The 25042-nt window shown below is 50.7% G+C and overlaps 1 protein-coding gene across 6 annotated transcripts in view; it reads left to right on the top strand.

The window, feature by feature from the left end:
* The window catches only part of SLC22A23 (solute carrier family 22 member 23), a 163384-nt gene that overhangs the window by 14057 nt on the left and 124285 nt on the right, over positions 1-25042 (top strand). For 5 of the 6 annotated variants that reach the window (XR_005384216.1, XM_038584042.1, XM_038584043.1 and 2 more), the window contains exon 2: positions 21654-21757. The exons of the other annotated variant lie outside the window; for it this stretch is intronic. Coding sequence is in view for 4 of the 5 variants with exons in the window: in XM_038584042.1 (XP_038439970.1) it covers positions 21654-21757 (104 nt within the window). In the remaining variant the exon portion in view is untranslated. The remainder of the gene's footprint in view (positions 1-21653; positions 21758-25042) is intronic. 6 annotated transcript variants of the gene reach the window in all.

Here is a 25042-nt window from a genome sequence, read left to right as displayed (position 1 = left end):
CACCCCCCACTAGGGGACATTTGGCAGTGTCTGGAAACATTTGTGGTTGTCACAGCTGAGAAAGGGGATGCTACTGGCATCCAGCGGGTAGAGACCAGGGATGCTGCTGAATATCCGACAATGCACAGGATGGCCCCCGCAGCAAAGAATGATCCGGTTAGGCATGCCAAGTTTGAGAAACCCTGGTCTAGGCTAATACAAAAGTTCATTGTATTTCCTGACCTTACCCAACAGATGGCCGGGGTCAGCCCGGGTGAGACCTTGGCTCCTCTGTAACCCACAAGGGAAGCGTTGGTATGAAGGCTCGGGAGCTATAGAAGGGCGATTCATCGCACCAGGAATGATCACAGGGCAGCCAGGGCCCCTTTGCCCTCTGCAAAGAAAGGGTTTGCTAAGTGGTGTAACTGCGCGTCAGCGGGCAGGTGGAGCCTACCTAGGGAAGCACGTTATGAAACACTGCCTTAGCGTATTTATGTACAAATGCATGTTGCCAATGACCAAGTCACTCATTAAAGTAGGTCCTTTGAACCTCTGCTCGGAATAATGGTTAATTACTTGAAAAGGAAACATTTATTTGGAAGTAAAAGGTATTTATTTTCAAAATGTCTCTAATTCAGACTAGCCTTTTCCATAATTAATTCCCATTAAGGTGGTTTGATAATGTTTTCAGCAGCAGGAAACAAGAACTCCCCCAGGGGACGCAGACACCAAGTACTAGAGTCCAGAGTCGAACACAAACGCTATTTACATTCCCTGAGTAACAGATCGGGCTTGACCTCTCCCTTGGGCACAGGCAGTGAACGTGAAGTGGTCCTGGCGTGACACCCACCTGTGCTCAGGGCCAGCACCTGTGAAAGTAAGAGTGAGAGGTGTTAGCCGGGCTGCCGGGGAGATGCTCGCCTTCATTCACCGAAGCCAACCGTCCCACGTCATGGAGGTCCAGACCCCGGCAGCCTCGGCACCTTCCCCAGCGAGATCTTTCCTTCCTTGGGTGCTCATGGTATCGTCTGTCTGTCCTGCTCATTTGTGTTACTTTTTGGGAGTTTGTGCTTGTGGTGCTGGGTATCCCTACTAAAGAACCGTCGAGGGCCACAGATGGTGAGACAGCCTAGTGCCCTGGGGCTGCACAGAGGGTCTGCTCTGGCTCTCAGAAGGAACTTGCAAGTAGTAAATAAAGATTCTTCAGCTAGAGGTCAGCCAGCAAGAGGTGGTAACGTGCAGGAGGGTGATGTGGCTTCATAGGGGCCTGGCTGTTTCTGCAGCCAGATTGCTTGGTGAGTCATGAAACCTTCTGTGTTCCCAGGTGAGGCTTTTATTATTTCATTTTAATAGAAGTTTTATGTTTAGTCTTTTTCCAGGAAGTCCCATAAGAAGCAGCTTTGGAAATCTGTGCATCATCTAGGCGATGAGGGTGTTTGGGGTTTGTTTTTGTTTTATTTTTGGTTTTGTGTATCTGCTGATAACACGTTTGAGTTGTGGTTTAAGTAGAAGCGGTGGTTTCGCTCTGTAATTCATTTCTCATCTGCCGTCGGATTCTTCCCCATTTATGATTCTAGTTCTTTTTCGACAGAGTCTCAGATAAGCGGCTAACGGGAGGGATGGTGAAAGGGAAAACCGTGACCTCCATTATGAATCTCATCTCCAAAAGCAATTTTGGGGGAAACGGAAATGACCTTGAACAGGCAAGGAGGTTACCGGGGAATTTAGAGCCTCATAGTGTATCACACTGCAAAATCTGCAAAAGGCATTTTCTCCTTTCGTGTGGGGAGGCAGTGACGCACGGCCACCTCTTCTTGAGTGATGCGTGTGAGTCTACAGGGTCTATACAGTGGCCTAATCTCGTACAGTGCAAAGCAGATGCAGGGAAAATACTCCACAAGGAAAGCCCGGAGTCGTGTGTGATGTCCAGGCTCTGGGGGCAGGAGCCTGCGAGTCGTGCCTTGAAGAGCGGCCGTCCCCGTGGGCAGAGGTGGGCAGCAGGGGAGCGGTCTGCGCGCAGGGGAGCGTGGAGCAAAAGAATGGCGAAGACGAGGGCGGGAATGAGTGGGGAATAACCAGAATGTGCGTCCCTTGGAAGGACGGGGAGGGAGCACTGCTCTTCCGTTAGGAGGGGACACGTACAGTATTGGCGAGGCCTTGGAAGCTTGGCGGGGTCGTTAGGGTGCTGTCTGCTGCGCATCGTGGAAAACCTCAGATCAGACAAGCTTAAAACACATACAGAGAAACACCTGTGATGTTTCTAGAAGTCCAGAGATAGGAGAGGCTCCCCTGCATGCTTCCAGGCCTTGTGCGGTCTAATGCTAGAGGAGTCTGTACCACAGACCGAGTGGCTTCAACAACAGAATTTATTCTTCATGGTTCCGGAGGCTGGGAGTCCAAGACCAGGGTGTTGGCAGGTTGGTTCGTTCAAAGGCCTCTGTCTTTGGCTTGCAGATGGCCTTCTCTCTGTGTCCTCACACGGGCCGTCCCCTGCATGTGTCTGTGTCCTAATCTCTTCTTATAAGGACGCTGGTCAGTGACCTCATTTTAACTTAAACCACAGTACAAGCCCTTTCTCCAAATACAGCTACGTCCTGAGAAACCAGGGGGTTAGGACTTCCAACAGATGTATTTTGAGGGGATGCAATGCTAAGCTCCTGGTAGTGGCAAGGTGGCTTCCCCTGGTGGCAGCCGATTTGATGCCTCACCCCCAACCCCCAGTGACTTGGAAAAGAGGAAACAGCAGCCTTCTCCTCGAGCATCGAGCACGGTGCCCGAATCCTTCTCTGTCGTCTGCCCTCCGTCACCGCATACCCACCCCCGGAACCAGCACCGCTCACCAGGGGATGCCATCTGTGCCCTCGGATGGGCCACTCACCCCGAGTTACATGGGAGGAGGCTACCCACGCAGTTCGGTTCTGCAGAGAATGGCGCTGGCGGGAAGAGGCGTGTAAATGACCACACAGCCCGTCGCTCTCTGCAGAGCAGTCCGGACTTGGGCAGGAGATGGAGGGCACGGAAGGACTTCAAGCAGGGCCACGGTGGTGCCCTTCCCGGGCGCCCTTCCTCCCCCCGCCGTGCACCGGCTGCTGTGAGCAGGCCGCTCGTTTCCCCGTGAAACGAGCCAGTGGAGCGGCCCGTGCGCCGCATCTGCCAGGGGAGGACCCTGAGGTGGAGCCGCGAGGGAGCTCGGCCAAGGAACGCGTTAGCGAGAACTGGGGGTCATCACCCCAGCTCCAGCGTCTACGTGTGCCTTCCAGCGCCCCAGTGCCACGTTTTCAGAAGACAAGGCTGGCCACGCTGGGGGAGGCGAGTGGATGGTGGCAGCTGGTCCTGGAGACCCAAGCAGGTGCGCTGGAGAAGGAGGAGCCAGGCCCACTGGAGTATCAGCGAAGGCAAGGGCCACACGAAGCATCCAGGGGCTGTGAAATCAAGGGGTCGGTGGTGTGTTATGTGTGCTGTTGGGACCCTGGTGGGGACAAGGGGGCAGGTACAGAGAAGGGGTGGCTTCAAACAGGGTGGGAGTGCCTGTGGAGCACCTCTCGGCGGGGGAGATGGGGGGGCGGCCAGGGCAGGTTTCCTGGGCCGGGGGTCTTTCACGTGCCACCACAGAGTCCTGACAGTAGCCCTCCTGAGAAGTGGGCCTGGCTCCCGCTTACTCGTAAGGAACTTGGGTCCAGGGAGGCTAGGAGCACGTGGCTAAGCAGCCCCGGTAGGCCAAGTGGCAGGGGCGGCCTTGGGTCCCGGAGCATCTGCGGTCCAGCTCCTGCCCGGGCCCACGGCCTGTGTGAGCGGGGTGGGCTCCGCGGCTCCTTCCTGGGGTGCCTCTAGGCCTGGGGCTCTAGGGAGCAGCGGACGCCCAGGGTAGGGCTCTGGATTTGCTTGCCTTTGATATGCTTACAATCACGCTCTTGTTTGGGGCGGATGGACAACCTGTAACCGCACTGGTTAAGAACCACAGGCCTTGAAAAAGCAACTGAGAGAGTCGTGCGCCCTCTGTTCCCCGAGTGCCCGGCCTGGGGACCTGCGGGGACAGAGGGAAAGTGCAAACAGATGCTTCCTCTCCTTGCGGTTAATCCAGCTCTTGGAGCTAATCTGGCAGCGAGCGGTCGACGCACCTGCAGCCCCTTGCCCTTTGCCGCCCCCTCCGAGAGCCGCCAGGGAGGGAGAAGCCGGGAGGCCCCAGTCGGGTGGGTATTGCGGTCTCGTCTTTGAGGACCCATTTAAGACAATTGCCCAGATTTTGGGAAATGGGAGTGTAATTCACATGCCGGTCAAAGGCACAGATTTTCAGTGTCTGGCGGCTTTCGCCCCTGTTCCACCCATGAGCCCCCGGGGTGGGGGGAGATGGAGAGCGTGGCCTCCAGCCCGGCGGAGGCCCCCACGGGCCGCTGCTGCTTCACGGGCCCACAGCGGAGTCGAGCTGAGCCGAGCGTAGGGCATCGCAGAAGCGGAGCCACGCGGTGCGCAGGCCGCTGCGTCTGCCCCTTGCTCCAGCGCCACCTCTGAGCATAGGGACAGCAGTCACACTGGGTTTTGTGGCGGGAACCCGCAGCTGTCCCCTCCGCGGCCCAGCGGAGACCCTCAGCTTCTCGCCTCGCCTGTTGGCGAACCCCGTGCGTGCCCCACCCCCCCCCGTCTGTGCTGTCACACGGGGATGCCATGAGCACCGTGACCCGAATTGTGTACGTCCCTTCCGGTCCTCACTACCTCGCAGCTCTCATGTTGGAAAGTCGATTGACAGAATCAGAGCAGCTAGTGAGAAATCTGGTTTATCATCGAGGTAAGTGTCCTCCTTTGTCTTTTCTTTTTAGGGGTAGACGCTGGAGTGACAGGGAACCTGGGCGGAGGTTCTCTGTGGGGCGGGGACCTCAGGACGGTTTCCCGGCCCTTGAGAGCTGGGGCACCAGGGCTCCGGAGACTCGCTCCCCGGGTGGAGAAGGAGGCCCTAGGAATGAACGGGCCGGGGGGCGGGGGTGACAGCCCAGGAGTCAGGGCAGGCGGGGCGAGCCCAGGCCCGGGAGTGATGTGGCCAGCCAGCTGCTGTCCTGTCACCCAAAGGGCGAGTTCCCGGCTCTTGTGACGCACGGCTGACCCGTGAGCAACAGAGCTTTGAGCTACAAGGGTCTCCTTGTATGTGGAGTGTTTTTCAAGAAATACAGAACAGTGGGGCGCCCGGGTGGCTCAGCGGTTGAGCCTCTGCCTTCGGCCCAGGGCATGACCCCGGGGTCCCGGGATCGAGGCCCACATCAGGGTCCCTGCATGGAGCCTGCTCCTCCCTCTGCCTGTGTCTCTGCCTCTGCCTCTCTCTGTGTCTCTCATGAATAAATACATAAAATCTTAAAAAAAGAAAGGAAATACAGAATAGTAGCTGTATTTTCCTTATGATTTCGCTTGCACTCCTTTCCCCTGGCTTGCTGAATTCCAAGAATGCGGTTCACGGTGCGTTTGCGAAGGACGGTTCATCGGCCGTCTAATCCCCAAGCTTCTGGTCAGCAGTAGGGCTGGGGGGAGTTAGAGGCGAGGCAAGGGTTTTCGGCTGCATGGGGTGGGGCGCGGTCAGTACCCCACGACCCTCGCGCTGTTCAAAGGTCGGCTGTGGTGTCATCCCATCCCCTGTGACACACATAGCCCTTCCGAGCAGCCGGGGCTCCCTGGCCGTTTCGGGGCCACCTCCTGCTGGTGGGGACCTTGCCGCCACCTCCTTCCCGTCTGTGCACAGGGAGGCCCCGTAAGGCCCGTGAGGGCAGGTCGCTGCAGGGTCAGAGGACCTCGGGGCAAAGCCAGGCCCGGTGTGTGGGGACCCCAGGCAAGGGGATCCCCTCCCACAGAATCCTGTCGGCTCCCTTCCTCAGATCAAAGGGGGGGGTTCTCGGCGGCCCGAGGGAATGCGAGCAGGAGAACGGAGTCCCCCCAGTGGTCGCCGCTGTCTGGATCTTCCGGGAAGCCAGGACCTGTAGGCAGACACCCCCGCGCTTCAACACACGACAGTGTGGCGGGTTCACAGGGTCTTCACGTCGCTGTGTTCGCGAAGCGGTCGGCACGTGGTCGGGACGCCCGGCGGCGCTCGCACACCCGTGTCACCCACGCGCACCGCATTTGCTTGAGCAGGCAGGTGAGGCGACCGTGGGGCCCGGCGGTGTGGCTGTGCGGGGACCGGGAGCCCGAGCAGAGGTGGCAGCCCTTCGCACCCACACTGTCGCGCAGAGGAGCGCAGGCCGCGGTCCTGCGACGTGAAAAGAGACATTTGTAAGACGTGATTTTAAACGTGGGCTCACTCACGGGCTCCGCCCCCCCCATCTCCCCGGGGCCGTGAGGCGGGAGCGCTGCGGCACCACGCGGGCCCCAGGCCTCCTCGGGGGGCTGTGCGGGGTCGGGGGAGCCGGGGGGCAGGTGGAGAGCTGGCGCTGCCCGTCCCCTCGGCCGAGTGCCGGGCTGGGGGGGGACCCTCCAGGCACCGATCGCCGGGCAGAGAGGCCGCCCCGTGCGGGACTTCAGCGCATCTCCGGCCCGTGGGCCTCGCGGCCCTCGCGGCCGCTCCCACATGGAGCCCGCACTGCAGCCCAGGGGCCAGGCGGCCCGGTGGCCCATGGGGACCTGCACAGCCTCGAGCCGGCGTCTGGACGGCCAGCAGCCTCCGGGGCAGGGCCGCCCGCTGTCTCGCCGTGAGGGGCGTCTTGCCTCGCCCGGGCCCCCCTCTTGCTACCTGCCAAACTGCGCCACTCTGTAGCGGGCACAGGAGCGCCGGTTACGCCACAGGATAAATGACTGCTGGGGCTAGTCCTCCTCCACGCCTTTTTTTTTTTTCTTTTTAAAGATTTTATGTATTTATTCCTGAGAGACACAGAGAGGGAGAGGCAGAGACCCAGGCCGAGGGAGAAGCAGGCCCCATGCAGGGAGCCCGACGTGGGACTCCATCCCGGAACCCTGGGGTCACACCCTGTTATTTCCATGGGGTGTGGCACTCGGTAGATGAGTAATAAAGAGTCATTAACTACTGAGGCCGTGCCACCCTCTGTGACCTGCCAAGGAGCTCCCCGTGGGCCTGGGCCAGCCGCCGGCCGTGGGGCCAAGGCTCGAAAGGAGAAGGAAAACCAACTTGCGTGAGGACAGGACCCAAGCACTTGGGGTCACCTGCCTTGAATGTCCTGTGAGCTGAAGGCAAAGGTTGAGGGGCGCGGGTGACTATATGACATAGGAAGGTACAGTCATGCTTCCTTTCTTGAGAGGGACTTTCCTTTCCACTCCTCCACTCACAGGCATGTTTGAGGAGAACGTCTGTCTCGCTATGAGGTTTGGTCACTGTGGTGACAAGAGGATGCCACACCAGGGGTCTGGACCTTGCAGATTTTCTTGCGATTATTACCCATAGGACTGAGAATATGCAGGAAGGAAGAGAGGGCACCGTTACTTCCCGCTAAGACCTTAATTTGGGGTTCTCTTGAAAGTGGTAGTGCCATCTGTGTCCGAGTGATGAGCCCGTTTCCCCGGTTGCACATCTTGGGTTTGTCATTGATAGAACTGGAATACAGCTCAATGGTTCAAGCTAAGACTCAAAGATCCATTAAAAAAAAAAAAAGTTTTGGGGATCCCTGGGTGGCACAGTGGTTTGGCGCCTGCCTTTGGCCCAGGGCGCGATCCTGGAGACCTGGGATCGAATCCCACGTCGGGCTCCCGGTGCATGGAGCCTGCTTCTCCCTCTGCCTGTGTCTCTGCCTCTCTCGCTCTCACTGTGTGACTATCATAAATAAATAAATAAATAAATAAATAAATAAATAAATAAATAAATAAATAAATATTTTTAAAAATCCTGTTAAAATATACGTAAAATAAAAATTAGCATTTTAACCACGTTCAAGTATATAGGTCAGTGGCATTGTTCACGTCATTGTGCAGCCATTACCACCACACGTCTCCAGAACTTTTGCATCTTGCCCGACGGAAACGCTGCTCCTTTGGGGAACATAGACTCCTTTGTAAAGGACGAGGGAGGGTTTGTAGTTTCCCTGAGTACGTAAGTGCCGCTGCACCTGGGCTGCTGCTGAAGGGCCTCCCGCAAGAAAGGCAGAGATGTGCGGGGCAGTCACACTGCTTTTCGAGGAGGCTGAATTTTTACACAGCTGAGTGCCTCTTGTTGTGGTTGACCTTTTGCCTATCATTTCCTAAGAGTGTTTAATGTTTGTCCATCTGTTACCAATTAGCCTTTATAATCTCTTGCAAAGACAGAGGAAAATAGTTATCATTTTTATTTCCTCTAAAAAAATTTACTTATTTATTTGAGAGAGACAGAGCATGATGGGGAGTGCAGAGAGGCAGAGGGAGAAGCCGACTCCCCGCGGAGCAGGGAGCCATATGGGGGACTCGATCCCAGGACCCTGAGATCATGACCTGAGCCGAAGGCAGGCGCTTAACTGACCGAGCCACCTAGGTGGCCCTCCCCGTGCTTACTTTCAATGTCCTTGATTCCCCCCGGCTAGCACCCTGCCTCCCCTCGTGTGGATTGCCAGGGGTGACAGGACCGTCTCACTCCAGCCTTAAAAATCCCAGAATTGTCACGTGTTGTGATTTGCATTGCGATGAGATAGTAGGTCGTGAAGGGCAAACAAAATATACAATGCAACGTCTCTGATATCCAACAATCCAAAAATATGCCCTCTAAAGGACAAGAAGGTTTCCCAAGTCAAATAAGTCGGGGAAGTGCCACCTTCGGATCCCCCCTCCGCAGAATTCATGAAGCGTGTTACCAGAGTCAAGGCTCTGAGACCTCCTGCAAATGAGACCCCCGCTTCACCTTGTTTAGCTGGATGTCACATTATTTGGCCATCCCTTCGGGAAACGAACACCTGCTGGTGCCCTTTGAGGCCTGCTGCCTCCAGAAGATGCTTCAGCTGCTGACTCAGAGGTGACTGTGCTTCAAAGATGCAGTTACACAGGGGAGCACAGTCCAGGGGCAGGGTTTCACTTACGAACCATTCACCCTGTCATCTTTTTCTTCCTATTTGCCATGGAGAGAGGAAGAAGGAGGCACACCTAATAAGTGGACTTGGTTGACGCGTGACAAGCTTCGTAAAGGCAGCTCTGTTGCATCAGCAGTTTGCGGAGGATATTAATTTGGGTTGTCGGAGTCATGCCTTTTCAAAGCACACCGTAGGGGTGGGATGGAGTTCAGGTGCCCCGGCTTTTCAGGTAAGCAAGGCCACGTTCATGACACTGCAACTACCCAGTGGTCAGTGCTATCGCACAAAGACCACAGGGTCCCCAGAAGCAGAACAGCTGCTTATTGTGGTCACCGGAAGGGGCCTCTCATGACAAGCTCCTAGGTCCTGTCATTCCAGTCCATTAGCAGCAGGATGGTGACCTCTCCGCAGCTGGCCATCCCAGGCCTGCCGCCAGCCTTCAATCTTGCATAATCTTGTGACCTCGCGGCGGTGGGAAGAGGGAAGAGGGCTGAGGACATCCACCAAAGCCACACTGGGGCGCCACTGGTCACTTCGCACAGCCCGGTCACGGTGCAGCTACCTTGGCTTGGAAGGGCCCCGGTGCCCACTTTCTCCTCCTGCTGAGGTTCAGACTGTCTAGCACACTCTCCGTTTCCCTCTCCCACACACGTGGCCAGGCCCACGTGGGCTTGTGCCAGGTGTCCTGGGGAGAATTGATCCACGGTGGGGAGCAGGACCCCCCGGGAGGTGAGCCCAGCTTGGACTTGAGGATGCTTTGGAGTTTTGTTTGAGGCCGGAGCTTGGAGAACCGCCTGCCCGGGGTATCCGAGGCCCCCGCAGTGGAAGGCGAGGGACCCCTTGCTGGCTGCCCGTCCCCGCTGGTCCCCCTGGGCTCTATCTGCATGCTCGTGCTCCCCGCCGGGCTCCAGGCAGCTGAGGAGACAAACTGCACAGTCACACTGTGCTGTCACGTTGCCAGTTCGGCACAGTGGTTTTAGCAGATTAATAGTTCAAGGGGAAAAAAAATGTAAACACTGTTTTGGGTAGGATAGCATCGTCTGCTATCTTCCCCCCCCACCTTTGGTCAGAGGAACAGTGTATCTAAATAAATGATCGTGGGGTCTGGGAACCGGAGTGGTGTTGCTGCGCCGCTGACGAGGTCATAGTGAAGGGCACCGTGCCCGGAGGCCTGGTGCCCCCTGCACCCGCGTGCCCCCCTGCACCCATCCCTGGGGGCTCTGCCTGCCCCCTGGGGGCAGCTTCTACACCGGCCACTCCTACTTTGTGTGCAGGTGCCGCCTACGCAGATGGGACGGACACCCCTTCGTGCAGATCGGGTGGGGAGAGGCTGCAGGATAAGCAGACACGAAATATCGGAGCCCCTTGAGAAAGTAGCTGCTTGATTTCGCCCACGTTCAGATGTCACTGGCCAACAGAGGGGGCCCCCAAGGAGCTGCCAGAATGACAGGCAAAATTAACGAGTGACGACCACCTTGTGCCCGTTACTGCACGAGGTCCGCTCTTTGTAGGAGTCTGGTTCCTAAGGAGGCTACGTTACAGGTCTTGTGACGCCCACATCACAGACACTGCAGCCCAGGCCCCAAGAGGTGAAAGGACCTACCCAGGGTCCCACGAATGTCAGAGGGCGAAACTGGAATCTCACCTCAGGTGCCCCTGACCCGGAATCTGGGCTGTCAGCCCCACCACCAGCCGCTGGCAGGCCCATTTGGGGCCTGGGCTCAGCCCTGCCATTGGGTCCTAAGTCTCAAACTCCCTCCAAGGCTCTTCCTCGGATGGTGGCCGGCAGCCCTGCCCGAGTGCTGGGAAGACAAAGGTCAGATTGGTAAAAATTTTAAAAAGTCGTACTTTCCTCTCATCACACCATTTGTGGGTTCAGTAGGCTGGGCCAGGGCATGGGGCAGGTGCGGCCCCGACCTGTATGAGGTAGCTGGACGTGGGAAAGGGGATCATGTAGATTCACAGCTGTCCTGCCTTCCAGTCTGAGCTGGACAAAGCAAAAACACCCTTGTTTGAAGAGACCTTCACCTAACGTTCATGTCCGCTCAAGATGGTGAGAGCAGTGTTGAAACAGGGGAAAGGCCGGGTTAGCTTCTCAACTCCTCTGATTCATATATTATGAAAACAGATGACTGTGACAGGAAGGACAAGATTTGGTCTCAGTTAAGATGTTGACCTTGGCTTTTCCTAGCATTTTGGTGCTAACATTTCCTAAGAAAAATAAAGACACCGGGATATTTTTATTTTTAACTGCTGCCGTTTATGAAACACCTGCTATTCACAGGCTCTTTACAGGTTATTTTTGTTTAGTCACCGTAATGACAAAATAACACCAAAGCCTGTCCTACTTCCGCTATGGTACCGTGCTTCCGTATGGCAAGTGGTGTAGCCCCGGCAAGACGAATGCTGTGTAGCCCATGGCAATGTAATAGAAACCTGGGGATTGTTTTTATTTGCATGAACCAGAGCCATTTCTTTAAATTTATGGAGGGGAAAGAATGCAAGTTTTCATCAGACGAGGATTTGTAATCTCCTATGGAAGAGCCACTTGACCTTTGACTAGTTGCTTCACCTCTCTTGGCCTTGGTTTCTTCGTCTGTAAAATGGGCACATGGGTGATAGAATCATTTTGATGCCTGAATGTGAGAGTCTAGTCAGAGCAGCTAGCAGAATGCTAGACCATGGCAGGTACTTAACAAATGTTAGTTCCTTTCTTCTTAAAACAATGCTGAATTCGTATAATAGATTAGTTCTATTAAGAGAACTATTCGTTGTTTTAAACAGATTTCTCACATACCCACTATTCTGTTGGCTTTTATAATAAAACTAGAACGATCTCTCTCCCTGGAGGAAAATCGCTAATAGTGGAAAGGTAAGTGGAAACGTTTAAACAATATTGCCTACGTGAATTTTGTATAATAATTATGTATTAATTATTTAAGTTATAGTCAAAGAAATAATCACAGGGGAAAAAAAGAAGGTGCATGGCACAGTGAGCACAAGCAAACACAAGGAATGTTTCGACTTCTGGGAGTGGGAGCTCCTACACAAGATATACCTTTGTACCTCCTGCCACATGAGCTTGGGGACTAGGGCCCCTTTCTTCCAGGGACTTACAGTCTAGTTCCAGGGTTTGCAAGCTTTAACTATGAAGGGCCAAGTAATAAATACTTTAAGCTTTGCAGGCCATATGGTCCCTGTTGTAACTACTCAACTCTACACAAGCAGTGGTAGTGCCAGAGCAGCCAAAGGCAAATATGTAAATGAATGAGTGTGGCTGTGTTCCAATAAAACTTTATTTACAAAACAGGTGGTCTGGCCATATTGGGCCTACAGGCTGTAGTTTGCTGACCCCCCCGCCCCCCCAAGCCAGCGAGGAGAAACTTATAAACAATAGGCAATTACAAGGTATCGTGATCCATATTCTGGGTCTTTATCATGATCCAGGATGCCATAGAAGTACAGAGGAGGGGATCCCTGGGTGGCGCAGCGGTTTGGCGCCCACCTTTGGCCCAGGGCGCGATCCTGGAGACCCGAGATCGAATCCCACGTCGGGCTCCCGGTGCATGGAGCCTGCTTCTCCCTCTGCCTGTGTCTCTGCCTCTCTCTCTCTCTCTCTCTCTCTGTGACTATCATAAATAAATAAAAATTTTAAAAAAAAGAAGTACAGAGTAGGGGTACCGGACCTGTTTAGGAAGAAGACTCTCTCCGTTGAGTTTATTAAACTTGATAGAGATACGGAAATGTGTTCATTTGAATCTTTGTGACTTTGTACCCTTTTGCCTCTTCATTGTTTACAGAGGTAATATATGCTCATTGAAAGGAAAAAAACGCAAGCCGTACAGGGAGTCAGTGTACTGTGACCCACAGGTGATCTACAATGCTAAATTATTTCGGTTGAAATGAGTCTTGTCCTTGGAATAGGCATTAAGCCAGAAAAATTGGGGTATATGTGGATATTGTGGGGCAGGTGCAGAAGAGCAATGCAGGCAAAGAGCGTGAGGCTTTTTAGGGGCTGGAGGGGGCTTTGGTGTAGCCGGATCATGGCAAAGGTTGGCTAGCAGGTGGGACAGGTATGTGAATCGGGGGTGGGGGCAACTTGGCTCATAAAGGGAACTTCAGGGGGCTGTGTCAAGTCAGAGCATAGCCCACCAGGCAGGGGGAAGGGATGGAGGCGTTTGTTCTCAGCCAGTGAAAGATGGTTTTCCTTCTGCCTCGGAATTCTTCTGTGATCGATCACCTGGTCATCAAATTCTCATTCCAAAGCTTCCCTGGTCCCATGGTGCAAAGTTTCCCATGCTTGGCTCCTTCTGGAATTAGTGGCGCTATTTTCAATGTTAATGTTACAGTCCAGTTTTGCTCATGCATTATGTCACACCAAAAGATACCCTCTGGTAACATAGGAGGCAACTTCTTAATTTTGCAAGTCCAAGTTTTCCAGTTACTTAGTATAATTAGTGAGCTAGAAGCCCGTGTTGATTTCACTCGGGGCATTAATAGTTCCTCCTGTTTAGTGCTTAGGACTGTGGGGGCCTGCCTTATTTCCTTCCTTTCGGCCTTCCTTCCTTCCTGGTTTTGCAACAGGCCTCTTTAATTTGTAGGGCTTACTCTTAATTTCCCTTTTTAGAGGTAGTTGGTGAGGGCCATTAGTAGAGTATGCGTTGCAGAATTTGGAAAGACTCTCCATGGTTTTGGATGATAGAAGGACATTACTTATTTATGATCTTTGCTGCCTTATGGGATATATTCAGTTTCCCCAAATGCCATAGGGGGCATTACACCAAATGAATAAGAACACTCAATCATGTAAACCTCCTCTTAGAATACATATCTTTATTTCCTTTAAGAAAAAGTCAAGGAGAAAGCATGTCTCCCGTAGATGATGCTACATCAGTTACAAAGGGCCTGTTCGGGTGGTTCTTTTTCTGGTTCCTTTTAAAATCCTCTTCAACAGAGATTTTATATTTCTAGCCCTTTAAAAATAGTTGAATTCAGGAAGAATTGGGGAAGTCCCCAGTATCAACAGCTGAAGCATTGTAGCTTTTGTTTCTCTTCCAGGGAAGGTGACAGCCAAAGGGCAGCCGGCAGTAACAGGTGTCATTAGAAAAAGCAAATAAACAAGACTGACATCACCGCATGAAAGATAAAATGAGTCTAAATTACTGTATTAGTCAGAAATGGGACTATGTCAAGTTTAAGAAGTGTAAGCAACTTCAGTGCTGTGGTTTGAGTTTCTTGCAAATAATTGGAAATGCGGGATTTCGAGGCAAAGTGTGCCTCACCTCTAGCATGAACGGGCTTGCAATCGATTTTCAGCGCAGCTGTTTCCTTTCACAGGCCACATTTGGTTTTTCGGAATGAAAGTGAAGAAAAAAAGTTGAAAAGCAATTTGAGTAGCAATTAATGAAAAACAGAGAAACAAAACTAAAAAAAAAAAAAATTCTCCCAGAGTACCTGGCAAGGGCATCCATTATGTCATTTAAGGAAGTTTGCAAGGATGCCAGCTTTAATTGGCAGTGGTGTTGGCTACTGTTGACAGTGAATCTCCTAAAATTGGAGGATGAGCTTAGAGGCAAAAAGCAGAGAGCAGTTCAGGGTTTTCAAAACATGCAGTGTATCTTGAATTTTGCTGGAATCTTTTAGGAAAAAAAAAATCCACGTACTGCTAGATTAAAAAATATTTATGTTTAAAAACACAGGATGGCCTAGGCTGCCTCAACATGGAAAAGTTCATTGTAGCTGCTGTGCTTTATCAGTCTAGCTCACGCGGGCTGTTTTCTTCTGTCCATCCCTGCTAATCTTGTGAGTGGATGTGTGTGTGTGCGTGTGTGTGTGTTTGTGTACCATTTCTGTGGTTTCCAGTGAAGAAATGTGGAGATGGCCAGTCCGTGGTAAAGAAAACAGTGGTTCATGAGAGGCCGCTGAAATGCCACCTTGCAGGGAGCAACTGTGGCAGATGAATGCTCACCCTATATTTCTCTAATTCCTATAACTCAGGAGGTTTGTTTAAGCTTCTGAAATTTTAAGTGGCATTATCCCCTTTGCAGTGCTGAGCAGAAATGTTTCCTTTTATCTCAAATGACTGTCCTCAGGTTTAGAACAGAGGCCTGATGGGAGGATTGGTGAAAGCATGTGATTTCCAACAGAGTCAGCTCAAAGGGGGATCTCCACTACAAGAGATGACACTTGGGGGGAAATTTTCTTTTTTTCCCATTTCTAAGAAATGTTTTTTGCTTTAGTCAATGAGCGTTAACATGAGTAAACTTCAGAGTCTGAAGATCTGGTTTGCTTCAAGTCAGGTTCCAAACAAGCTTCCTCTAAGGCTCCAGTTCTTAGGTTGTGTTAAAATGCATATTCCTGAAAAGGTGGCAAGGTTTTTTGGGTGTTAATTTTAATCTTTAATGATTTTTGTCTTACCCTCACTACCTCCAGTTCCACTTTTCACCATGGGAGTTTACAGCATATTTACCCATATATTTTCTCTCATTATAAGATACATAGGTCAATTGTAGAAAATTTGAAAAAATCCAGAAAAATATGAAATCAAAAGATAAAACTCCAGTCTTGGGGTGCCTGGGTAGCTCTGTCAGTTAGTGGCTGAATCTTGCTTTTGGTTCAGGTCATGATCTCAAGGTCATGAGCTCGAGCCGCACGTCAGGCTCCTCGTTTAGTGGGGAGTCTGCTTGAGATTGTCCCTTTCCCTCTCCATCTGCCTCCCTCGTGTCTCTCTCTCTCTCTCTCTCTCTGTCAAATAAATTAATTAAAAAGAAAAAGAAAATACCTCTCTTTAAAAAATAAATAAGTAAAAATAAAACTCAGTTTTAATTCAACCCTCCAGAAAATGATCACTTTGAAGAGTTTGGAATACTTTCTAATAATTTCCCCTGTGTACCTAAATGTCTCTTCTATTCACTGGAGGTTTTTTAATTCTGAGGTTTTCTCATACCATTAACATCATGAGCGTTTTTCTCAGTCATTAATTTCCAAAGGCAAATTTTGTTTTAATTGAAGTATAGTTGACATACAGTGTTATATTGGCTTCAGAGTGCAACGTGGTGATTCAGCAAGTCTGTACATTACTCAGTGCTCATCACCATGAGTAAAGTTACCATCATCATACACCATTATTATGATATTATTGGCTCTATTCCTTATGCTGTACTTATCATTTACGTGACTTATTTATTGTCTACCTGGAAGTCTGTACCTCTGAATCCCTGTTCCCTAGTTTTACGCATTCCCCCACCCACGTCCCCTCTGGCAACCACCACTTTGTTCTCTGTACTTATGGGTCTGTTTTTGCATGTGTCTGTTTGTTCATTCATCTGTTTTGTATTTAGATTCCACATATAAGTGAAATTATATGGTATTTGTCTTTCTTTGGTCTGACTTATTTCACTTGATATGAGATCCTCTAGGTCCATCTCTGTTGTCACAAATGGCAAGAGCTCATTCTTTTTTATAGTGGAGTAATATTTCATTGTGTATATCAAAAGCAGGAATTTTAATGGCTGTACAGTATCACTACACATTTAGTCAAATTCCTGCTTTTTATTCTTATAAGTTAACAACCAGTGAACATCATTGGCACTGGGATCTCTGTGGGGCATCTCTGATCATGTCCTTGGGGAAAGTTCCAAGAAAGGGAGTTGTTGGGATAAAGAGTGTACACTGTTTGAAGTAATGTGATGTGTATTGTTAAATTGCCTTCCAGAAACACAGTGTCTAGTTTACACTCCCAGTATGGATTTGTGCCTCTGTGGGTCTCCTACATCTTTGGCCAATTTAGGGAAAAAAAACATTTTTTTTTCTTTTTGGAAAACAAAATATTGTGCTTTGATTTTCATTAGTAGAACTGAGTTAGACATTTCACTGACTGCGCCACTGACATGTCCCTAATGCATGGAAGTCTTAAACAATAAGTTAAATAAATAATTTAAGCAAAATTCACATAATTTAAATAATAATTTAAATGAATAGTCATTAAATAGTAAGAGGTAAACTGTTTCTCCCCTTAGTTCTTATCTTTAGGGATTTTATCTCTGCGTCAAAATTGGATAAGTTATCTGTTTTCTTCCAATATTGTTATGTTCCTGTTTTACATTTGCTTTATCATAGGATTTATTACTGAAAATGGGATTGTTTTCCTTATGTCCCATTTATTTTGCATCTTCTTTAGAAATTTCATTAGTTTCCTTGAGGAGTGTTTCTCTACTCTGGCAAGTCAAGCAGTTAGATCATTCCTTGGAAAATAATGTAAATTTTATTTCTTTTAGCTTATCCTTGAAATGTATAGGTAAAAAAAAAAAAAGTCTGCCAGATTTTCCATAACTTCTGCCTTTTTTTTTTGGAAACAACATGTGCAGCTAAAATTGAGACCACTTTTTAGGGTCATCTGTCTCACCATTTAGTCATGGCTAGCAAGTGTCACGTGGCCTCACCATAGAATGTCGCTGGTCTTGGGACAATGGCAAAGAAAGCAAGCCTAAGATTATGAAATGGGGCCATGACTTTAGCACTTTTGTGGTTGTGTTAAACCTGCTGATGAAGTGTTAACATGTTTAATTAGAGGATTGTTTTCATTGTTCTGTGGGGAATGGATTTGAGGGAAGCCAGAGTTAATGCACAGAGATGCTTGTATTAGTTCTGGAAGAGAGGATGGTGGCGTGGCCTACATCCTGTTCTTACCCTGCAAACTCCATCCCAAGGAAGTTTCATCAGAAACTAGGGTTTAACTTGCAGATAACAGAAACTAAGTGTTTAAGGAGACAGGAATTGAATATGGGGAAACAGTATTCCCTGAAGTGCAGGAGCAGCTATAGGCTGGGCCTCCAGAAGATTTCCTAGAACAACTCTGTAGAACTAGCCTGCCCAGGGGGCCAGGTCACAGGGAGGAAGCTAGGGAGTCAGGAGGTCACTGTCCAACTGCTGGTTCAAGATCACACCTGAGCCTCCTCCAGACCAACCACCGCCAGCTCCGAACGGCAAAGTGGATGTCCCGTGTATTCCTCACTGAACACTGTGATTCAAGTCATCCCCAAAACTAAGATCTAGCTTGTGTACTACAAGTTGTTTTGGGCTGTGCAACTGATTGACGGAACCTAAGTCACATTCAAATCCTTAGCTGGAAGGGAGTCCGGAAGTGGTTTGTTTTTAGCCTTCCAGCTCACCCTGTGGAACATGCACCAGGATGGTGAGTGCCTCCCTGGCGTGTCCAGATAAGTCAGATCGCCTGTAGTCAAGATGGAGTATGGGGACAGGTGCAGGATATGTTTGAAAGGGAGAACCCTCTGGACTTGATGATTGATTTGATGGTGTGCAAAGGGTGGAGAGGCAGGCGTGGTGTCCTGGTTTTGTACACTTTAGATTTTTTTTAAGTCTCTCAGTCTTGGTTAGCAAAATGACCAGTAGCTGTATCTTATCAAGAGTGGCGGGAACAAATTTCAAGAGCGAGGGTGATCTCAAAGCTTCCTCATACTTCTGAAATTCTTTTGGAGATATTACCATGTCTGAACATATTTTGTCTTCCCAGTTCGTTTTTGATCAATACATGAAGTGGAAGTCAAAGGGATGTCATCACAGTGGATCGCTCTGGCCCCACTCTCCCCAGCTTCTAGAATGTGCCTCAGGGCACGTTGAGGGTGTACAATGTGTACCTTGGGTGTAACACCAAGGGTGGTGTTACAGACAGATCCCCAGGCACGAGGAACCTTATCTTGCAGAGTCTAGAGTTAGTTTGTTAGCTTGTTGAGTCGGAGATGTTTTCTCTTCTTGTGCCCGATTGAGACGCTGGAGCCCCCACTGGCTGCCCCGTCCTGGGCCCCCCTCCCCGCCGGCTGAGGACAACAGTGCCCGCAGATACTTCTGGCCCAGCTTCCTTTCCTCACCAGCCGTGAGAACAGTGCTGTCTGTCTCTCTCATCTGTTTTCTCAGCATTGTTAATTTTTTTTTATTGGAGTTCAATTTGCCAACATATAGCATAACACCCAGTGCTCAGCATTGTTAATTGATAGAAGTTGTGCATTGAGGTGACCGCAGGACGTCTTATTAGGTAGCAACTAAATTGAGTCGTGGCTGCCCAAGGTCAGGTATGGTTATCGCTCACGTGGCTGAGTTCACAGCAGCATCAGCATTTCCCCCGTCTCCCTGAATGCTTTTATTAAAATCTCTTTTGTCTCCTGGCCATCGAATCTCAGCATAATGTGCTCTTTTGCATCTCTTAACCTCAAATAAACTCATCAATGGGAAGTCTGGGGTGGAGATGAGAGAGGGTGGTGGTTCGCCGCAACGGAGCCAGCAGCTGGTGCCCTCCTCCTCGGCAGCAGCCAGGGGACCAGGTCACTCTCCTGCCAAGAATGTGCCAGGCGGAGGCGCGGGACCGTGTGATGTGATTGGGGTACTAATGATTACAGGTGTTGGTGTTGTCAGCACCTCTTCTTCAGATTAGCCAGATGCGCTTAGAGACGTAGCTCTTACTTTTGGAACTGATTACTTTGTGGGCAGGGTCCTGGGCTGGGCAGAGAGGAGAGAAATCGATTCCGAAATGGCTTCAGAATGTATGAACCTGGCAGGGGAAGCAGGATATTACACATGCAGTTAGTTATGATGCTGTAACTCACACGAGAAAGCAGGGCCTGCGTTTCTGAAGCCGGGCTGTACCTTGCAGGGTGGTATTTTTTTATTATTAAAAATATATTTACTCCTAGAAAACAATATATATGAATGTTGGTTTTCCAGACTTGCCTCCAAAAGCGCACGTACAGTCTGGTTTTTCAGTCCTGCCTCTGCAGTACAAAATAACGGACAGGCCTGTTGTGCATGCTTCGTGCAGCATCTGGCCGCACCCGACTCTTGGTGGGTTGGTTGAACCCCAGCCCAGGACTGCAAAGCTCATTCATCGTCTTCAAAATGAGAGGGAAACGACGGGACAGGGCTGGCCACTGGTTCTCAGACTTGAGCAGGCCTCAGAATGGCCTAGAAGGCTTGCAAATTACATTCACTCCAGCGGGTCTGGGACGCAGCCCAAGAATTTGTATTTCCGACCTGTTCCCAGGTGATGCCGAGGCTGCTGGCCGCTGAAGCACATTTTGAGAACCACTGGAATAGACCCAGGAGGACGTTCACCTCCTAAAGAGCTCCTGTCTCTGAATTCTTAACGATGAGATCTGTGCAACCGGCAGCGCCCGTCCCCAAACACATGATCTTGACAAGAACCAAACCCAAACCGCCCATTGTTGACCAGGCCCCGTGGGGTCTGTGCTTCCCTTTCTTCCTGAGCCTGGCATTGGACATCACTCTGGAAGCAGATCAGTAGAGGAGTCATTTCCCCAAGTCTCTGGAATCTGGAAAGTCAAATGTGCCTTGGGGGCATCAGTGAGCAAATGTGTGTCCCGAGGAGTCCAGGGAGCGGTGAGACAGGCGGCTGCCTTCCTGCTGCGCCCAGGCCAGGCACTTCAGTCCCCAACGGCAGGTGCAGAAGCCTGGCGTTTCCCAAAGCCCGTGAAGTGGAGACCCACACACAGCTAAGGGCACCCCTTCCCAGGGTGGGGGGCTCCATCACCCTGACCAGAAGTTTGGAAATGGGGCAGGACCAGAGCTTCAATGCCTTGTAAGGACCCCCTTGCATTCTACTGTGGGTCCCAAGATGGGCAGACAAGGGCGCAGGGGGACATAGTGAGTAAGACAAAGCTAAGATCAGGTTTCACCCCAACAAATCCCGCTTCTGCTTCCAGAACTTCTGACATTTCCAACTCCCCTACCTCCTGGTGCGTCTCTCCACCTCCCCTGACCTGAGGTTCTTTAGCCACTTCTTTCAGCCAGAAGGAGGGCGTCCAGCGGGGCGACGTGGGGTGGGGGGTGCAGTCTTCATGGCATCACCAGCCGAGGCACTGCCGGTTTGCTCCTGAAGCCCACATAGAAGCTGCATGTAGACATGAGCGCCACGTCCTCACATGTCTTCCACTTGGACACACATCGCTTCCAGGGAACAAACGTGGGTTTGTCTCCTGCTTCTGCAGAAGGACAAAAAAATTTGGAGACTTGTTTTATTTTTTTTTTATTGAATAATAAAACAGAATTGTAAAAAGAGTCTCAGTGTTGTATTTACTAATCGATTGGCTTCCCCTCCAGGTGGAGCAGGTCCCTTTGGAATGGAATGGGGGACACGGAAGGGATATTTCCAAGGGGGAAAAATAAGAATGCTTTATTAGGTGATATTTCGACATTAACTATTAGCTCTATTTTTAAGACTACTTACGAAGCATGGGGGAGGTCTTGGGGATGCAAACACAGAGGTTGCTTTGAATTGCCTCGTGTCATGGTGCCCTGTTTGAGAAGTTGGCGGGGCCTTCCCTTCTGCGGGCGTGTGACAGCTCCGCGGGTGGGATGGGGTGCCGGCGATGAGGATCGCCCGGCCTCCTTACGGTCCCCGTGGTGGCTGGTGCAGAGGGACGCACGCCCCCACATTTCCTGGGCTACTCCCTCAGACTTTTATAAAACTGTCCCAGACTACAACGGTATGCTGCCTTTTGTGGGCAAATTCTCTCTCTTGTTGTTGGATTTCCAAACACACTGAAGGGAATCTTAATGGTGTGTGTGACTTGGTGCCACAGACGGCGTCCTGCACCTTACCGTAGTGACTGTATTATCCTTGTGATTAACTACAACTGGCATCTGTATATGTTTCTCTCTGATTTATTTTCTATTTGCCCCCTCTAGTGGGATCTTGTGTGTGATAATGCCTGGAAGGTCCATATCGCTAAGTTCTCCTTACTGGTTGGATTAATCTTTGGCTACCTAATAACTGGATGCATTGCCGACTGGTGAGTACCAACGTGCCCAGTGCACGAACCTTTGGAAGCCACAGCAAGCCTTTGCTGGCTGCAGAAGAGTGGTCAGTGTTAGCTTACTGTTACCGAGTCTTTTCTCAGCCCCGGTGTTGGTGCTGGCACAGAGGGCCGAAGCTGTCACCTGGACAATTCAGAACTAAAAGGATTGGCCAGTGCAGATAACAGAATAACAGAATATTTGAAGTGAGAATTTAAATTCATTGCAATGTTCCAGCTGCTAGAATCTAGCAAAACCTGCACGTGACCTACAGTCCCATCTGCTCCTGATGTTTGTTGTTTAGTCGGGAAGAGCTGGAGGGCAGAGGTTCAGGGCTCTGTGGGCTGGGCCCCAGGAGGTAGAGGTACGAGATGCATCCAAAATCAGGAAGAGGAGGAGCTAGGGATCCTACCCACATGAACTGAACGGGTAGGGCTGTGCCGATGGGCATCTCAGAACTCCACAGATTTCAGAGAGGCACAGTCCCGTAGCTGGCTTGGCCAGGAGATGCCTCTGCAGGGTCCGTGGGGAGCTAGACCTCGGCAAGTGGGCAGCATTTGAATAGCGGATGCTTGCTGCAGGCAGAGGATGGGTGGTGGCCAGAGGGGAGAATGAAGACGCGGGTGTTCAGACGTGGGTGGGTAAGGAGTTCCTAGACCTTCGCTTCCTGGAGCGAAGTGTGTGGTTCATGATAAAGCCACAAGGTTAGAAAGACGGAGAGAGGCCCTGGAGAGAATCATAGCAATAATAATCATGATGGCAACGATATCAGCCCCTAACTCACACTGATGGACTGTGGCTGCCAAGCACCGTGCTGACCATTGCCCCACATCAGCATGCCCCACCCTCCCAGCACCCCGTTAGGTAGGTACTGTTTAGTATCTGTTTACGGTAGAAAAGCAGAAACCCAGATGTCTAAGTAAAATCCCCAAGTTGACTCAGCTTTACGTTGGCGAGTCCACATTTGAACCCAAGCCCGGTGGCTCCAGAGCCTGCCTCCTCACGAGTGACTGCGTCACAGCACTTTTATTCAAGGGGCCCTGTGGTCACAAGGTCACAGCTCACATCTGAGCAGGGAGCCCAGTGCCCCGGTGTGGACGTGGTTTTCTAGTACCAGGGCTGCCAAGTTGAGAGGTGTGTGGGGTAGTTGCCCGCCCCACCCCCCCCCAGACACACACACCGTGGTGTTCTTTTATCTTTAAGGAAACTTTTTGTGAATAAGAACATCTTGACCCAATGTCATAAGAGCCAAGAGTGATATGGAGCAAACTCCTTCCATCTGTGGCTTTGCTCTGCGTTGCCCGCTGTCCCCTGGTTAGCTGACAAAGCTGGTCGAGGCACTCCAGCAAGAGCCTGGGGGCGGCAGGCAGGGGGGCCCAGAGGGGTTCTGAAACCACTTTCAAGTTCTGGAAATTTCTTCCCGAAAGCAAACATCTATGTGCGAGTTGCTTTGTATTCACGCGTAAGTGATTTCCTGCGTGTTCAGAATTTGCTTAATCATCCTTTGTAAAGGCTTCTTCTTAAGGACACATTCCCTGGGAGCAGTGATGGAGAAGCTGTCAGTGACCCCTGAAAACCTATACCAGGGCCCCCTTGAGGGTTTTTTGGTGTTTCTTTTGTTTGTTTTTGTTTTTGTTTTTTTTTTGCAGGGAGCCAGGGAGTGAAGTGGGGAAGTAGGGAGAGTGTAGCGTTTTTTTTAAACAAAGTGCTTGAGCTTATATAGGTTTTCAGAGTAAACTACACTAATCTGAAATATACTGGAATCCCAATATTTTAACCACGAGGACTTTGGTTTCCCAGTATTCTACACTGGAATAGGTTGTGAGGATATAATCATATAATCCATGTCACTTCTTTCTTTAAAAAAAAAAAAAAAAAAAAGGCAGACTTGGGTGAGGTTTTTAGGGTCCTTATTCAGAGACACAATCAGGAAAGTAAATCTGGCCTTCGGTGAATAGATCAGTCTGTAATGGCTTCAAGTGCTTAGAAGCTGCTTTTTGTAATTTCTTGCTTCTTGCACATACCTGGTCACCCCCCAGGTCTGGGGACAAAAGACAGAGGAGCTCGGAGGGCTTCCTCAGCAAGTGCCCAGAGCCTGGTGTTGGAAAGCCACAGCTCTGCGGCTGCTTTTCCACGGTCCGCGGTGCGTGGGCAGGGGCACCCAGGGAGGCAGGCCAGGCCGCCCTGTGCCTTGGTTTTTGAACCTCTTAAGTGGACCTCAGTTCTAGTTTGAAAGTTTGGTGTTTTCCACCCTGGATTTATTCATTTATTTTTGACCCTTTCTCCTTGCTAGAGCCTTGCTGAAAGGGAAATAAGCACATGGAGGGAACTCCAAACTTCACAGCTGTTTGCACCCATTTCAAGGCTGCATGGGGAAGTTGATCAAGTCACAGGTTGAGCTTTTTATTTTTTTTTTAAAGATTATTTATTTATTTATTTATTCATGAGAGACAGAGACAGACACAGGAGGAGGGAGAAGCAGGTTCCATGCAGGGAGCCCGACGTGGGACTCGATCCCGGGTCTCCAGGATCAGGCCCTGGGCCGAAGGCAGGCGCTAAACTGCTGAGCCACCCAGGGATCCCCTAGGTTGAGCTTTTTAAAACCGAAGTCAGCGTATAATGAAACTTTAGCAATAACACTTTTTTATTTAATTTTTAAAAACTAATGTCTGCACCAGCATGGGGCTCAAACTCATGGCCCTGAGATCCACATTCATGCTCTATTGGCTGAGCCAGCCAGGTGCCCCGGGACATTTTTTTCTTTAAAAAAAATCACCTTTCTTCCACACAAGCCCTGTTTGGGGATATACATTATGTCCTGCCCTGTGACATGTTAGTTGAGATGTTTGAGAGGGAGCAGCCCAGGGAGCGCTCTGGCGGGATGAGCTCCCTTGCCTCGGTGTTGGTTCTGTTCTGGATGGTGTGTGCTGCTCCCTCCAGAACCCCTCTGCACCCTCTCCAGCTGGCCCTGGGCCCTGGCCTTTCTAGACTGCCCCAGAGGACCCCTTGCCCTCTCGCTCCTGGCCAAGCCCGGGCCCGGGGACAGAGCACCAGCTGGAGGTCTAAGAGAGAGACCAGAGTAAGGGGGTCGGGGTTTTGTCCCAAGCTGGGCCTCCGCAGGGCCTCCAGGGGCTGGCTGCCTCCCTCCCGCTAGGGGCCCCTCCACACAGCGCCTCTCTCCCTGGGTTCCCAGACCGTCCTCCCTCCAACACCCCTCCTGTGGCCAGTCCCACGGTTTCTCTCACAGCCTGCCCAGCCTTTTGCAATCAATCCCTTTATTA

Source organism: Canis lupus, chromosome 35 (assembly GCF_011100685.1).
Source record: "Canis lupus familiaris isolate Mischka breed German Shepherd chromosome 35, alternate assembly UU_Cfam_GSD_1.0, whole genome shotgun sequence".
Classification (NCBI taxonomy): Eukaryota; Metazoa; Chordata; class Mammalia; order Carnivora; family Canidae; genus Canis; species Canis lupus.
The sequence above is the reverse complement of the archived record's forward strand: the minus strand, read 5'-3'. Positions and strand labels throughout refer to the sequence as shown.